At 38.4% G+C, this 14,804-nt stretch overlaps 5 protein-coding genes and 1 pseudogene across 5 annotated transcripts in view; 5 read left to right on the top strand and 1 right to left on the bottom strand.

Moving 5' to 3' along the window:
* LOC137015493 (histone H2AX-like) overlaps positions 1 to 3,372 on the top strand; it is an 86,814-nt gene extending 83,442 nt beyond the window's left edge. The window contains exon 3 of the mRNA XM_067380493.1: positions 2,981 to 3,372. Coding sequence (XP_067236594.1) covers positions 2,981 to 3,372 — 392 coding nt within the window. The remainder of the gene's footprint in view (positions 1 to 2,980) is intronic.
* The window catches only part of LOC137015492 (histone H2AX-like), a 116,821-nt pseudogene that overhangs the window by 11,568 nt on the left and 90,449 nt on the right, over positions 1 to 14,804 (bottom strand).
* On the top strand, positions 122 to 2,247 carry LOC137015562 (histone H1-like). Its single transcript, XM_067380613.1, has 2 exons — positions 122 to 765; positions 1,999 to 2,247. Exons 1-2 carry the CDS (start codon positions 148 to 150, stop codon positions 2,245 to 2,247), a joined length of 867 nt encoding a protein of 288 aa, XP_067236714.1. The 5' UTR covers positions 122 to 147.
* LOC137015146 (histone H3) lies at positions 4,032 to 4,458 on the top strand. The gene has a single exon (XM_067379886.1). The coding sequence runs from the start codon at positions 4,032 to 4,034 to the stop codon at positions 4,440 to 4,442; it is 411 nt and encodes a 136-aa protein (XP_067235987.1). The 3' UTR covers positions 4,443 to 4,458.
* LOC137015374 (histone H4) lies at positions 9,259 to 9,570 on the top strand. The gene has a single exon (XM_067380292.1). The coding sequence runs from the start codon at positions 9,259 to 9,261 to the stop codon at positions 9,568 to 9,570; it is 312 nt and encodes a 103-aa protein (XP_067236393.1).
* On the top strand, positions 10,398 to 10,780 carry LOC137015352 (histone H2B-like). The gene has a single exon (XM_067380255.1). The coding sequence runs from the start codon at positions 10,406 to 10,408 to the stop codon at positions 10,778 to 10,780; it is 375 nt and encodes a 124-aa protein (XP_067236356.1). The 5' UTR covers positions 10,398 to 10,405.

The raw sequence follows: 14,804 nt of genomic DNA, 5'->3' as shown, positions 1-14,804 counted from the left end.
GCTCGTGGAGCCGCACAGACACCGAGCAGGGCGGGTTGAGTCTATAAGGTTCTCATGTGGTATTTAAGAGCGCAGCGGCGCTCGAGCGCTGATCATTGCTGAAACCAGACAGCGTTTGAAAGACTGTAGATCCGATCCGAGAGAGAGATGGCAGAAACCGCTCCAGCCCCGGCTGCTGCCGCCCCGGCCAAAGCGCCCAAGAAGAAGTCAGCTGCGAAAGCCAAGAAAGCAGGTCCAGGCGTCGGTGAGCTCATCGTCAAAGCTGTGTCCGCATCCAAGGAGAGGAGCGGCGTGTCCCTCGCCGCCCTGAAGAAAGCTATCGCCGCCAGCGGCTACGACGTGGAGAAGAACAACTCCCGCGTCAAGATCGCCATCAAGAGCCTGGTGACTAAAGGCACTCTGGTGCAGGTCAAAGGGACCGGCGCTTCGGGCTCATTCAAGCTCAACAAGCAGAAAGCCGAGACCAAGAAGAAGCCGGCCAAGAAAGCGGCTCCTAAAGTGAAGAAGCCCGCGGCCAAGAAACCCGCTGCTGCCAAGAAGCCCAAGAGCGCAGCGGCAAAGAAGCCCGCCGCCAAGAAATCGCCCAAGAAGGCCAAGAAACCCGCCGCCACAGCCGCTAAGAAGGCGACGAAGAGCCCCAAGAAGGCAAAGAAGCCAGCAGCCGCTAAGAAAGCAGCCAAGAGCCCCAAAAAGGCCAAGGCGGCTAAACCTAAGGCGGCAAAGCCTAAAGCCGCCAAGTCTAAAAAGGCAGCGCCCAAAAAGAAAGTATTATTGTTTCTTCTCAACGGCTCTTTTAAGAGCCACCCACTACCTCTGAATAAAGAGCAAAACTCTTGTGTTAATGATTTGACATGCTACTTTATTTTTAAGGAATTTGCTTCCAGAAAAATTAATGTAACATTGACACATTTGTTCTGGGCGTAGTATTTTAGTAACTCATAAGCGGAGGGTAACGTTAGTTCTACAATGTTTAGCGTAATAATAAAATTAATACAAAAACTGTAACATGGCATAAACTTAATTGTTTCAAAAGCCTAAACATTGAAGATGGATACTATATACAGGCAAGAGGGCAAGCCCGGAGTTATTGCATTAGTGCTTAATACAAAAGTGGTAAAAAAAAAAAAAATAATAATGGTGGCCTTCGCTTATTCTTCCAGCTGTGCATTACTATAATTGTGACGTCACGTGAAAAATGCTTGCTCATAATCGATCCCGCCAGAATGGGGTGGGTTTGGAAGGAAGTTCAGTGATTGGTTTAAAGTCTTAACAGAATGTGGACCAATGGACGACTGGCACTGCTGCAACCGGTTTGACCTGCACTCTTAATCTTGAAAAAGTAAATTATTTGTAAAGCTTATGTTAAAATGTTGTTACATCGCTTTAGTTCGACTGACAATGTTTTATACATGACTGTCTATTAGAAATGCTTTAAACTACAATAGAGGTTATTAAAATAATCTCTGATTAACATTATATATATATATATGTATATATATATATATATATATATATATATATATATATATATATACACACATATACACACACTTACTTTATATATACGGTGATGGCGAACTGGTTAAAATATAGCAAACTGTACATAAAATATCTAATGCCACTCAGTTAAAGGATTTTAGACCAATAGCTCTTACATCTATTTCAGGTGAATGTATGGAAAGAGTGTTAATAAGGCATATTAGGGGCTCATGTTGTTAAAGACTTAGATACTTGGACACGCTACTTTAACCTTAGTGGCTAAACATATTCAGCAGACCGCAAACTATGCTAGAATTGTATATTTTAGTTCAGCAATTAAGATTTACTTGGCCTATATGTCATGAGCCGGGTTTGATTTTCTTCTTGTTTTTTCCCTTTCCCTCTGCCTTCATTGCCTATTGGCTTCAGCTGTTTGTCATTACGCCGATTTGCTTTCACACCTGTAGTACTTGATTGTCTTGGCTATTTCTCCCTGCTGTTTGCTCATTTCTTTGTCAGATGATTAACTACCTATTAGTGGCTTTTTCTCTGCTCTCATCCAGACATGACCATTGTTTGAGTGTTCGTCCTAGTTTTAGCCCCTGTCCCTGTAGTCATCTTGTGATCTATCCGTCTGAGCCTCTGTTCTTCAAGCCTGGTCTCTTCCAGCTGCCAGGCATAGAACACTCCATCTTTGGTCTAAGGTGCTTCCTGATCTGTGAGCAGGCTACTGTGCTCTGTGAGGCCTTCGCCTGTTACAACTACTAGTCCTGTTACAACTACTAGTGTTTCTTTGTTTACCAACTACAACGTTCCTGTGTGACGACGCTTAGCAGACTGCCTTTGTTGAACTTATTTTTCATTGAAAATAAATCCTGTTAATCAGCGCCTTTGTTTCTGGGTCTTCTGCTTCACACAACACTATAAGGGTGAATGGTGGCCTTATCTGGTGCATTGTAAATCGTCCACAGAGTGCTTGCTAATGGTAAAGTATCAAAGACAATTTATTTTAAATGCATGGCAGGGAACTATATTATCACCATTATATTTTTTCATTGTACATAAATGAACTTAAGATTTAGGATGCATAGTTTACTCAAGTACGCTGATGATGGCCTTTGTCAGCCTTTTGTGCAGAGGTGGAACTTAAAAGAATAAATTGTATCATAGTTATATGCATTCCCTTCAGAACTCGTGCAAACTGAGTGTGCCTGAGATGAATAAAACTATGGAATTAATGATTAGTAGAAACAAATGTGAATTCTTTGAACAATTTAAACCCTTGATACTTGATGGACACCAGTCAGTAGTTTAAATAATTTGGAACATTTAAATAGATACAGACAGAAACAGATAGTTTGGAGATGTGTTGGAGGGAAGTTCAGTGATTGGCTTGAAATCTTGACAGACTGTCAACCAATACGTTCGCTTAAAGGCAGTACCGCGAAACTCAGTTCTTCAATCTTTCAGTGTCGTTTGAAGAAACAATTGTAGCTGTAAGTAAAGATGAGTGGAAGAGGCAAAACCGGCGGCAAAGCCAGAGCCAAGGCTAAGACTCGCTCATCTAGGGCAGGACTGCAGTTCCCCGTCGGCCGTGTTCACAGGCTTCTCCGCAAAGGCAACTACGCCGAGCGCGTTGGTGCTGGTGCTCCTGTTTATCTGGCGGCTGTACTCGAGTATCTTACCGCTGAGATCCTGGAGTTGGCTGGAAATGCCGCTCGGGACAACAAGAAGACCCGCATCATCCCCCGTCATCTGCAGCTGGCGGTGCGCAACGACGAAGAGTTGAACAAACTTCTGGGCGGAGTGACCATCGCTCAGGGCGGTGTGCTGCCCAACATCCAGGCTGTGCTGCTGCCCAAGAAGACCGAGAAACCCGCCAAATCCAAATAAGAGGACTTAGTCTGTCTCACTGAAACCCAAAGGCTCTTTTAAGAGCCATCCATTTTATCTAATGGAGAGTAGTTTTCTTAAATAGTTAAATAACACCATAAACCCAATCAGTGGGTTGACTTTACGAAATAACAATTAAAAAAAAAAAAACCTTATCAAATGACTCATCAAAACCGTTACTTTGAGAATTGCTCTGTATGGGCATTTACAAATACAATAGAACGCGTAATAATCACATAACTTGTTTGATAGAAATCGTTTTTTTTTTTTGGGCGGGGGTTCGTGTGTTTTGTTTTGTAATGCTGTTACACAAATGATGTGATTTTGTTCTATTCCGAGATAGGATTATCTCTGATTAGGAATAAGGTGAATATTTCAGAACAAATAAAGCAATGTGAGTATAAAGAGTCTGGGTGTGTTACACTGATGAGCAAAATTGAACAAAGCACACTGAGCGGGAAACCCTCTGCTTGTTTGAAAAGATGGAGCGCGCAGTCATTGGCTAGCAGTCATACGCACACGTCACAGATCAGCCAATCACAATCCTCGGCACCCTCCCGACACTGAGCTCGTGGCCGCGCAATGCTTTAAAAGCAGGCGTGTAACACAGAGCAGCATTTCCAGCGTAAGCAGGATAGAAAGAGAAGTTGACTACTGCAATGGCAAGAACCAAGCAGACCGCTCGTAAATCCACCGGTGGCAAAGCCCCGAGGAAGCAGCTCGCTACCAAAGCCGCCCGTAAGAGTGCTCCGGCCACCGGCGGCGTCAAGAAGCCCCATCGTTACAGGCCCGGGACCGTGGCTCTCCGAGAGATCCGCCGTTATCAGAAGTCCACCGAGCTGCTGATCCGCAAACTGCCCTTCCAGCGGCTGGTCCGAGAAATCGCTCAGGACTTCAAGACGGATCTGCGCTTCCAGAGCTCCGCTGTCATGGCCCTGCAGGAGGCCAGCGAGGCTTATTTGGTCGGTCTGTTTGAGGACACCAACCTGTGCGCCATCCACGCCAAGAGGGTCACCATCATGCCCAAAGACATCCAGCTGGCCCGCCGTATCCGCGGAGAGCGCGCCTAAACCCGCATCAGCCACATCAAACCCCAAAGGCTCTTTTAAGAGCCACCAAAATTACACTGAACGAGGAATTTCCCGTTTTAAGTTTGAGACGGAAGTTGCGTTCCTTGGTTGCATTAACATTAGCTGTCTCTCAACATCAGCAATTAACTTTTGCGTAATGACGAAAAAATAAAACTCTTATTTATGGTTTAATATCTTGGAGAAATATATTGATAATATTTAAATTAACATTTCTACAAATTGTAAATTTAATTACACACTATTTAGTTTTTCGCAATTGCGGGGACATTTCTTAAAACCTTTGCCCATTTTCTCACATCATTAAATGCAAAACCAAATCTTTAAACCACATTCACAAAACCCCTATTTCTTCTGGCAAAATCAATCGCCTCAATCATCTCACCTGTTCTCGAAATCAAACGAAGCTTTCAGATCAAATACACATCAGTCAATATATAGACACTAAAGATCATTCATTAGACTACATAAACATCTTCTAGGGCATCTAGTTACAGAAAAAGTGTTGTATACAATAAACAAAATTTGTAATTATGTAAAAAAAAAAAAAAAGAACAATAGCAACTAAGGTGATTATATTGTATACTGTATGTAGTCCAAGTATAGTATTGTATTAAATATTTAGTATTGAATGTCTGTATATTCAACTTGCACACTGTACAAATATTGTAGTGCAAATGCAAAAGGTTAAACAAAAATAAATACAAATAAACTAAAGGAAAAGAACAAGCTCAAAAAAGAACAAGCTCAAAAAAAGTCTGTGTTGGGTCCAGCCAGAGGACTTTGTTCTTTGTTCTCTGCCGATACAGCCTTGAGAACACTCCACACCATCCTCTTCCTCATCCTCATCCTGCTCCTCGTCTTTCTTCCTCTGGGTCAATATATAATTGAGGGAGTTTTCATGTCCATGAGATTTATCTCGCAAACATGATTATTAAAATAAAATTTTAAAAGTCTTCAGTGTTCTTCATGATCTTGTCTTTACAAATTTCATAGTTAATTATTATGGAAATAATCATATATTTATAAAAATTTACTAGATATCCCTAAAATGTCAACTAAATAACCGTCCGAAATGAATTACAACCACAATCTCATTACCTAAAAAAACATTTAAAAAACTTATTTAAAAACAGTTTTAATTATATTATTTACATTAAGTTGAAGTAATTGTGAACAATGTGTCTTTTTGGGCAATATGTCACATTTTCAATAGAAATTGACAAATTGAATATATGTCCGAGAAGTCGCTGTCATCTAAGTTACCCATAGCAAATACACCCCTCAAGGAAGAGTGTGTTTTCCAAATCACATGACCTGCTCCACATGATGTCATTTCCTCCTGAAAAGAATAGTAGCAAGACTCCAAGGTATGTTCTCCCTCCACATTTTCAGTTATTTCACCTAAAGTAGTGCTTAGGGCAAATGTGTACTTATCATATGTCAACAATGTTACTACAATGAATTCATAAATAACTTTGAATTTCAATTCCACTCAGTTGTACATATACTATTTAGAAGAACCTCTCCGTAAAATGCCATGTGGTTTCTGGTGCTAGGCAACCATTTTGATTTTATCCCTAAAAACAGCAAAAATGTCAACTAGGTTACCAGTCACCTATGTTACTCTGCAAAGGTAACTTAGTTGACCAAGAGTAACATAGTTGACATTCATGACATGTTCTTATAGTTTTCAGGAGTTCATTTAATATTCTAATTGTACAGTAACTATAAAATACTTTGCAATAAATATTATAAAAGTAAACTTGTTTTCAGGCAAATGCCACGATTATCTGCTGCAGAAAAGATGTGCTCAGGTTGATTCCTGCCCCACAGCACGTGACAGCACGTCATGTTGAAATAAAAAGAGATGTGTTGGAAGATATTGCCAAATCATATCTTACATTTTTTTCTCCATTGGTTTGGCTCATTTCTTGAAACAGAAATTACATTCTCAAAACTACATGGACAAACCTCTAAACCACTTGGCAATTGTTCACAACAGAATTGAATTTCTCATTCATTTTGCAAATTGCAAATGTCTAAGTACATGTCTCAATGTCTCACTACATCTTTGCAAATGATTAAGTACAGGTAGCCTACATTTAGCACAATTTCCAAGTGAATAGATCTTGTTGATCTAAAAACGTGTCAGCATCATTTCATTGTATAAGTCATCACACGCACAATAGTTTGTTCAATTGTCAAAATTAGTCAAGAACATAATACCATGAATACCATATATGAATCCTTGGAACATTTGATAAATTATTACAGCAATTGACAATCAGGTGAAACTAGAACTTGACTAACATGTAACATGTAAGTCAGTTACTGGTTGTCCATCATTATAACTTTTTTACAATTAAGCAGTTGTTCCCAAACTTGTTTGGCTTCAGTACCCACTTTACCTCATTTGTGTATCCAGGTAATCCAGGTATGAAAGTATTTGACTTATCTGACTTCAACATTTTGCCTAAAAACTGCAGCTTACTGTATGATGCAATTATCATTATAATCCTTATTTTGAAGAATATAACATACCATAAGAAAAAGGATCAAAGAGCTGCAATTAGTGCCTCCCATGTAAATCTAATACTGTGGGTTTTACTGTAACATTTCAGTAAGTCTAGTCATTGATGATTTTCCCCCTCCCCTTTCTGTCAAATACCCCCTGTAGTACCTCTGCATAGGGCTACATGTACCCCAGGTTTGGAACCACTGGAGTAGTGGCCAGTAGTATAATGAAGTTGTGGAGAACATAGAACATTCCTATGTAATTGTCTGTAATGTAGTGTATGACTCTTCTATATGACTGATTTGATGTTTTCTTTTTTTACGCTATTGTAGAGAATAATGGCATTGGAAGGAAACGAGCGACCAGTGAAGAACTGTTAGTTGTGAAACTCCAGCTTTATTTACAGCACTGTATTTTTTGTTTGTGTGTTTATATTACAGAATATTATGCTGTATACATTTTCCTTTTACTCTGATGTATGGAAGTTACTTTATGTGTGTGAATGATAATGGTTACAATTTCCTTGGCAGTATGAGTGCAATATATGATGTCAAACCTTGGAGGCTACTTTTACCCTAAAATCCTGTCTTTTTTCAGTTTTACACACAATTGTATTCTGTTAGCTAGACAAAAACTGTACAGTAACCATTGTCAGTGAAGGACTGGACTAAGACTGAAAGGTGGACATGAGGGATATTTGCCATAGTGACAAAACATCTAAACATTTTGACTTGCAGTGCTTACACAATGCCAAAGGAACTAAGCATTTTGGGGGCACTGACTGTTTAAATGAGAAGGAAATTTAGTTTTGACACAAACAGTTTAAACTGATGTGCGTCTGTATTTCTCCTTTATGTCATGAAATATTCAACAGGTCTTGATTAAATGCAATAAAAGATTAGCTAACATATAATAATTGATATAGTTTAGGATTGTGTTTGTTAAATACATCATCCTACTTTGTCATGTCCAGTCAACTATGTTACTTTTGTCAACTATGATACTGGGCTGTCAATTAAGTTACCATTATGTTTTTTTAAAAAATATATGTATTTCAATGGTTCCCTAATCTCCAAGTAAATATTTAGAAACTGAGTAGCTGTCAAATATATACCTCAGCATAATTTAATCAAGAAAATTATCATGAATCAAGCAGTTTGGAAACAAAATATACAGACTGGTTACTTCAGTACTTGAAATTTGGGGTTTCAATTGAACAAAATGTGTATTTTCTTAATTAATTGGGTATTTTAATTGAAAAGGTAGGTAAATAGACACATATTCGTCCAAGAGTAATGATTTTTTTAAATGTCTGCCATTTACATAAAGTTAAAACTTATAGGTTTTGTCCGTAACATAGTTGACCAAATAATGAGTAAACTTCTTGTTTTTAAAACTAAATATCTGAAATCAATTATGCCTGAGCTTGGCAATTACTAAAAACAAAATATTTCAGGGATGATTTATCAGGGAAGATAATAATATTTTGTAAATAAATATATTTTTTCCCAGAATTATTCAAACTCAAAATCTCCCACAATTATATATTGACCCATCTCCCTCTTATGTTTCCATCCTTTGCCCGTATCAACTTTTAACCTTTTTTTTTCCCAATAATTGGGTCCAGCCATTGAACATTTGGTTCAGAGAATGGACAAACTCTCATTTGTATAGTTTTTAACCGTTTTTTACAGTCTGTTTTTAACCTAATCAGTAACCTTGAACCCAGATGTTTGCCACTTCTTTTTATCATCTGGCAAAAAACAAAAAACAAAAAAAAAAACTATTTTTAATTTGCTCATCCAGTTTTTTTTTTTTTTTTTTTTTGTAATCTAATCTTCTAGCTACTGCCTAATAATGGCATGGTCTGTTTTGAAAGTTTTATAGCAAGTTGAAGGGCAGAGAACGGCTTACTATACTGCAGGTGCAAAAGTGAGGCCTACAGTGTAAATCACAGAGGCCTGAAATATTCTATATGAATAATCTAAAACATGTATACACTCTCAATCTAGACATTTCATTGTCATTCAGTATCTGATATGATGATTTTATAACATCCTCTTTGTCAAATTAATCTTGATTTTAATATTAAACAAAGGACAGGCCTCCTTAGATCAGTGCTAGTGTTAAATCACATTGGTTTGTGCTCGAGCTGTAGTGAGGGGAGGGGCGCCTTGTGACGCTGTCCTGGTTTCTCTCAGGTCCTGTAAGCAAACGTATAACGCCTCCTAGTGACACAATTTCTATTCTGTGTCATCGTTTGATAGAGTTGTGTTAAACATGTCTGGAAGAGGCAAAGGCGGTAAAGGACTTGGAAAAGGAGGCGCCAAACGTCACCGTAAAGTTCTGCGCGATAACATCCAGGGAATCACCAAACCCGCCATCCGTCGTCTCGCTCGTCGTGGCGGTGTCAAGCGCATCTCCGGTCTTATCTACGAGGAGACCCGCGGAGTGTTGAAGGTGTTTCTGGAGAACGTCATCCGCGATGCCGTCACCTACACCGAACACGCCAAGAGAAAGACCGTGACCGCCATGGATGTTGTGTACGCGCTGAAGCGACAGGGACGCACTCTGTACGGCTTCGGAGGATAAACTTCTCAAATCAGGAACAACTACACCAACCCAACGGCTCTTTTAAGAGCCACCCACTCTCTCACATAAAGAGTCGATGAAAATCACTTGACATGAATTTTTGATTTTCAGGATGTACAATAAACATCACTAGTTTATGAACTTAGTCCCCATATAATACTGTTCATATCAGTACCTTTTCACGTCGTTCTCTTTAATCGACAGATGATACCCAAAATATAAACGGTGCACGAAGACTGTTTATTAATCAATGTTTAGCATTTTAATTTTAAGAAAAATGTCTTACAAAACAGTACAAAGATTGGATCAGAATGGGGCCAAATTGAGCAGAATTGAAAATGCATATACATTATCGAAACTGGTATTTGTTTTGCACAAATGGGCTTTTATTTATCATTCCTGTTTAAATTGTTCAATAGTTTCATGAATCAATGACATCCAGATCAAAAACTGCTTTTTGAAGGGTGTCTGACCTTTAATGGTCTCTTATTCTCCAAAACTCCCTCGAGGGGTTTTAAACTTACGCGATGATTTACAATATTTGTCTAGAACCGCGTATTTTCTCAAACTAATAAAAAATAAAAAGAGCGGGAAACGAAACAAAGGAAACAGTCAGGGTGTAGTTCAAACATTGAGCGGTTGGCGGCGGCGCATGTGATTGGCCCTCATTCCGCTCGTGATGCTTTGAGTTGTCCAATGAAATACGAGTTTATGGGTTTGGCCTATTAAAAGAGGCTATCTGTATCTTTGTAAATTAGCATAGGGCGGTGCATAAATATCTCTGTGTCGCTTCTGATCTCACATTGATTTGTGAAGTTTGTGTTTTAAAAGCATCATGCCTGAACCAGCAAAGTCCGCGCCTAAGAAGGGCTCCAAGAAGGCCGTCACGAAGACCACCGGTAAGGGAGGAAAGAAGCGCAGAAAGTCCAGGAAGGAGAGCTACGCTATCTACGTCTACAAAGTCCTGAAGCAGGTTCATCCTGACACCGGCATCTCTTCCAAGGCGATGGGCATCATGAACTCTTTCGTCAACGACATCTTCGAGCGCATCGCCGGTGAGTCGTCTCGTCTCGCTCACTACAACAAGCGCTCCACCATCACTTCTAGAGAGATCCAGACCGCCGTGCGTTTGCTGCTGCCCGGAGAGCTGGCCAAACACGCCGTGTCCGAGGGCACCAAGGCCGTCACCAAGTACACCAGCTCCAAGTAGAGATTCAACCGAGACTCTCAGCGACCCAAAGGCTCTTTTAAGAGCCACCCATCTTCTCGTTAAAGAGTGTCTGTTGTTTGTAGAATCTGTTGCAGACTACATGTAAAAATGTCGAAATATTGAGTTGTGAATCTGAGAATTCGATCCGTGTGTCAAAGCTAATTTCTGTAGTTATTCAGAAATCTGTTTTGCAAAAATGACTTGACTTTATAGTTTAATTTTGTCTTTTATTTTAATAATTGCAAGGTAATTTAATGAAATTTAAGTGTAATTAAACTAGTTTTATTGCGTTATATTTTAAGGAGAAAAAGTGGGTAAATTGTTTGGAAGGTTTGAAAAGGTGTTCAGTGTTGGACAACCTATTCATTTAAATTATGATTTTACGATTATGAAACCTTGATTTTTAGTCCTCAAATATTCTTAATTTAAGTTGTGTACTTTTTCTGCTGTTAAAGCACTTCAAAACTTACTCATTAGTAACTTGCTACATCATGAGAAATCTACATTTGTCTTCCAGCATAGGGAGGGATTATAGGAAGTGAAAGCATATTTTTTTTTTTGAGAGAGATTAAGCGCTTTTTGTTTTTCCCCAAGCTGTTTTTTGAATATTGTCAGGGATTCTGCATTTCGATTAAAGGTGGGGAGATCATTCCACCAGCAAGGAACAGTGAATGAAAATGTTCTGGAGTGGGAGTTTGCACCTCTCTGTGATGGTACCAGGGGTGGACTGAGGCAAAAAAGTGGCCCATCACACGGTCTGCAACATCTCACCATAAAACCCACCAATGTGGTTTTTACACCACTTACTAACATAAAAATATAAATGCTATTTTTTAATGAAATGCTGATCATTAACATTAATGAATGACTGGCATACTACTTTACATTATAAGTCTTAGTGCACATGGCAAATAGTAAATAATTTTGAGAAAAAAATAAAATTTCCTTTCCATACAGGGAAGTTTAATATCACTAAAGTTCAATAACTCCAATTGAATCAGTTCACATAACAATTCTCTGGTATGATCTAAAAGACTTAGAATGTGGACTGATTTATGGTGCCTTTATTTGTCCTTACAGGAGCTTGACAACTGTCCTTTTTATGGAATAAAGGTCAAGTTGTGGAAAAGTGTAACATTTCTTATGTTTATGAAAAATACAGCATATTAGAATGATTTCCGAAGAATCATGTGACTGAGGACTGGGGTAATGATGCTGAAAATTCCGCTTTGATTACAAGAATAAATTCCATTTTACAATACATTCACATAGAAAACATCTATTTGAAAGTTTATTAATATTTTATAATATTTTTTTAATGTATTTTTGATCAAATAAATTCAGTCTTCCTCTTTCAAAAACATTGTCTTAAAGGATTAGTTCACTTTCGTAACCATACCCTAGATCTAATACTGTCGCATGGAATTGATATTGATGCTGTTGAAATTCTACAGCAGAGCAATGATATATCAGATTATTTAGTCTTGTGTATAATACAATTAGCCAAGGCTACAAAACCACCACCCAGCCATAAATATTGTAGAACCATCACGTCTACCACTAAAGATTGCTTTATAAATAATCTCCCCGAGCAGTTTCATCGCCTTATTATACCTGACAACTTAGAAGAACTCGATGCTGCAACAGAAACTATTGGCTCTCTCTTTTCCAGCACATTAGATGCAGTCGCTCCTTTACGTCTAAAGAAGATTAAGGAAACTAATCCAACGCCGTGGTATGATGAGCACACTCGGGCTCTAAAACGAGCTGTTAGAAAAGCTGAACGTAGTTGGAAGAAAACAAAACTAGAAGTTTTTCGCCTTTCGTGGAAAGAAAAAAATGATTGAGTACAGAACGGCTATATGCTAGATCTACTTATTTTTCAAATCTCTTAATAGAAAACAAACATAATCCTAGGTATTTATTTGACACAGTGGCTACATTAACTAGAAACAGAGATTCAACTGCTGACGTTTCCAAAGAGCACAGCAGTAATGACTTTATGAACTTCTTTACTTGCAAGATTGACAATATTAGAGAGAAAATTAAAAACATGCAACCGTCTACAGTTTCGCTTCAGACAGTGCACTGTAGTGTCCCTGAGGTAAAACTAGAATCATTCGCCGCTATAGGAGAGGAAGAATTATCTAAACTTATCATATTATCAAAATCAACGACATGTATGTTAGACACAATGCCGACTAAACTACTGAAAGAAATGCTTCCAGAGGTCGTAGGTCCACTTCTTGATATAATTAATTCATCTTTAACACTAGGATACGTGCCAAAAACCTTTAAGCAGGCTGTTATTAAACCTCTTATTAAAAACCTCAACTAGATTCGAGAGATTTAGTAAATTACAGGCCAATCTCAAATCTACCTTTTCTGTCAAATATATTAGAAAAGGCAGTTTCAACACAACTGTGCTCCTTTTTAGAAAGAAATGGAATCTGTGAGGATTTCGAGTCAGGATTTAGACCATACCATAGTACTGAGACTGCTCTCGTTAGAGTTTCAAACGATCTACTCCTATCATCCGATCGTGGCTGTATTTCTCTAATAGTGTTATTAGATCTCAGTGCTCCTTTTGACACTATCGATCATAACATTCTTTTAAAAAGACTTGAAAACAATATTGGCATTAGTGGAATTGCTTTGGCATGGTTCAAATCGTACTTATCTGACCGTTATCAGTCTGTAGTAGTTAATGAAGAAATGTCGTATCGATCACAGGTTCAATATGGAGTACCACAAGGCTCAGTACTAGGACCGTTGCTTTTCACTCTGTACATGCTGCCCTTAGGAGAGATAATTAGGAAGCATGGTGTTAGTTTTCACTGCTACGCTGACGATACTCACCTCTATATTTCCTCGTGCCCTGACGAAACCTACAAATTCACAAAACTAACAGAATGCATAGCTGACATTAAAAACTGGATGACAAGAAATGTATTATTATTAAATTCAGAAGGAAAAAAAAACTGTTAATGCATTATAGTCCTTCACGTTTATTGCAATCTCAGAATTCAGGCCAGTTGATAATACCCAGAATATCAAAATCAACTGAAGGCGGCAGATCCTTTTCCTATTTAGCACCTAAACTCTGGAACAATCTTCCTAGCATTGTTCGGGAAGCAGACACACTCTTGCAGTTTAAATCTAGACTAAAAACACATCTCTTTGCTCTTGCATACACATAACACATTATCAATACATTCACATTTTTCAAATCCGTTAAAGGATTGTTACGCTGCAATAATTAGGTCGGCCGGAACCGCGAACATTTCCTATAACACTAGATATACCTGTACATCAGAATAAGAATGGCATCTACGCTAATATCTGTCTCTCTGCTTATCCTGAGGTTTGCCGGGTGCTGGATCCAGGCCGTATCCAGATCAAATGGAGAACCTGTGTCTGGAACTGACTACAACGTAGCCCAGGAGACAATGGGCCTACAGATCCAGTTCTGGCTGCATCTATAATTCAGATTTTTAATCCCTGTATCTGCTTACATATATTTATATATAATCTATTTTTAATCTCTATAATAAAAGTGTATAATTCAGATTTTGATCTCCATATCCATTTACATATATTATATATATATCTTCCAAGGGTTTTTTTTCCCTCCTAGGACTTTTTTTTTCCCAGTGCTAGCACGCTGGGTTTTTCTCCTAGGGTTTTTTTTTCCACCCCTGGGAGTCAGCCGACATTGGCTTAATGTAGCACCATCTTGTATGTTAGCTGTACATGCTTGTTTGTACAGCTTATTTTTAACCACTTCCCTTTTTTCTGTGCTTCTAATATGTAAAGCTGCTTTGAAACAATTACCAATTGTAAAAGCGCTATATAGATAATTTTGACTTGACTTTCAAACACAGTTTTCCTTATAATTTACTCACCCCCATGTCATCCAAGATGTCCATGTCCTTCTTTCTTCAGTTGAAAATAAAGTTTTTTTTTTTTTTTTTTTTTTTGTTGAAAACATTCCAGGATTATTCTCCTTGTAGTGGATTTCAAT

The sequence above is a fragment of the Chanodichthys erythropterus genome, chromosome 24 (assembly GCF_024489055.1).
Source record: "Chanodichthys erythropterus isolate Z2021 chromosome 24, ASM2448905v1, whole genome shotgun sequence".
In the NCBI taxonomy this organism is placed as follows: Eukaryota; Metazoa; Chordata; class Actinopteri; order Cypriniformes; family Xenocyprididae; genus Chanodichthys; species Chanodichthys erythropterus.
Note: the sequence above shows the minus strand (reverse complement) of the source record. Positions and strands in the feature narration are given on the sequence as shown.

Bases quoted from the DNA above. Each gene is read 5' to 3' on its own strand.
- LOC137015146 (XM_067379886.1), top strand. From the start codon at position 4,032: ATGGCAAGAACCAAGCAGACCGCTCGTAAATCCACCGGTGGCAAAGCC.
- LOC137015352 (XM_067380255.1), top strand. From the start codon at position 10,406: ATGCCTGAACCAGCAAAGTCCGCGCCTAAGAAGGGCTCCAAGAAGGCC.
- LOC137015562 (XM_067380613.1), top strand. From the start codon at position 148: ATGGCAGAAACCGCTCCAGCCCCGGCTGCTGCCGCCCCGGCCAAAGCG. The intron at 766-1,998 runs GTATTATTGTTT...TTTCTTTGTCAG, and splicing joins AGGCAGCGCCCAAAAAGAAA to ATGATTAACTACCTATTAGT.
- LOC137015374 (XM_067380292.1), top strand. From the start codon at position 9,259: ATGTCTGGAAGAGGCAAAGGCGGTAAAGGACTTGGAAAAGGAGGCGCC.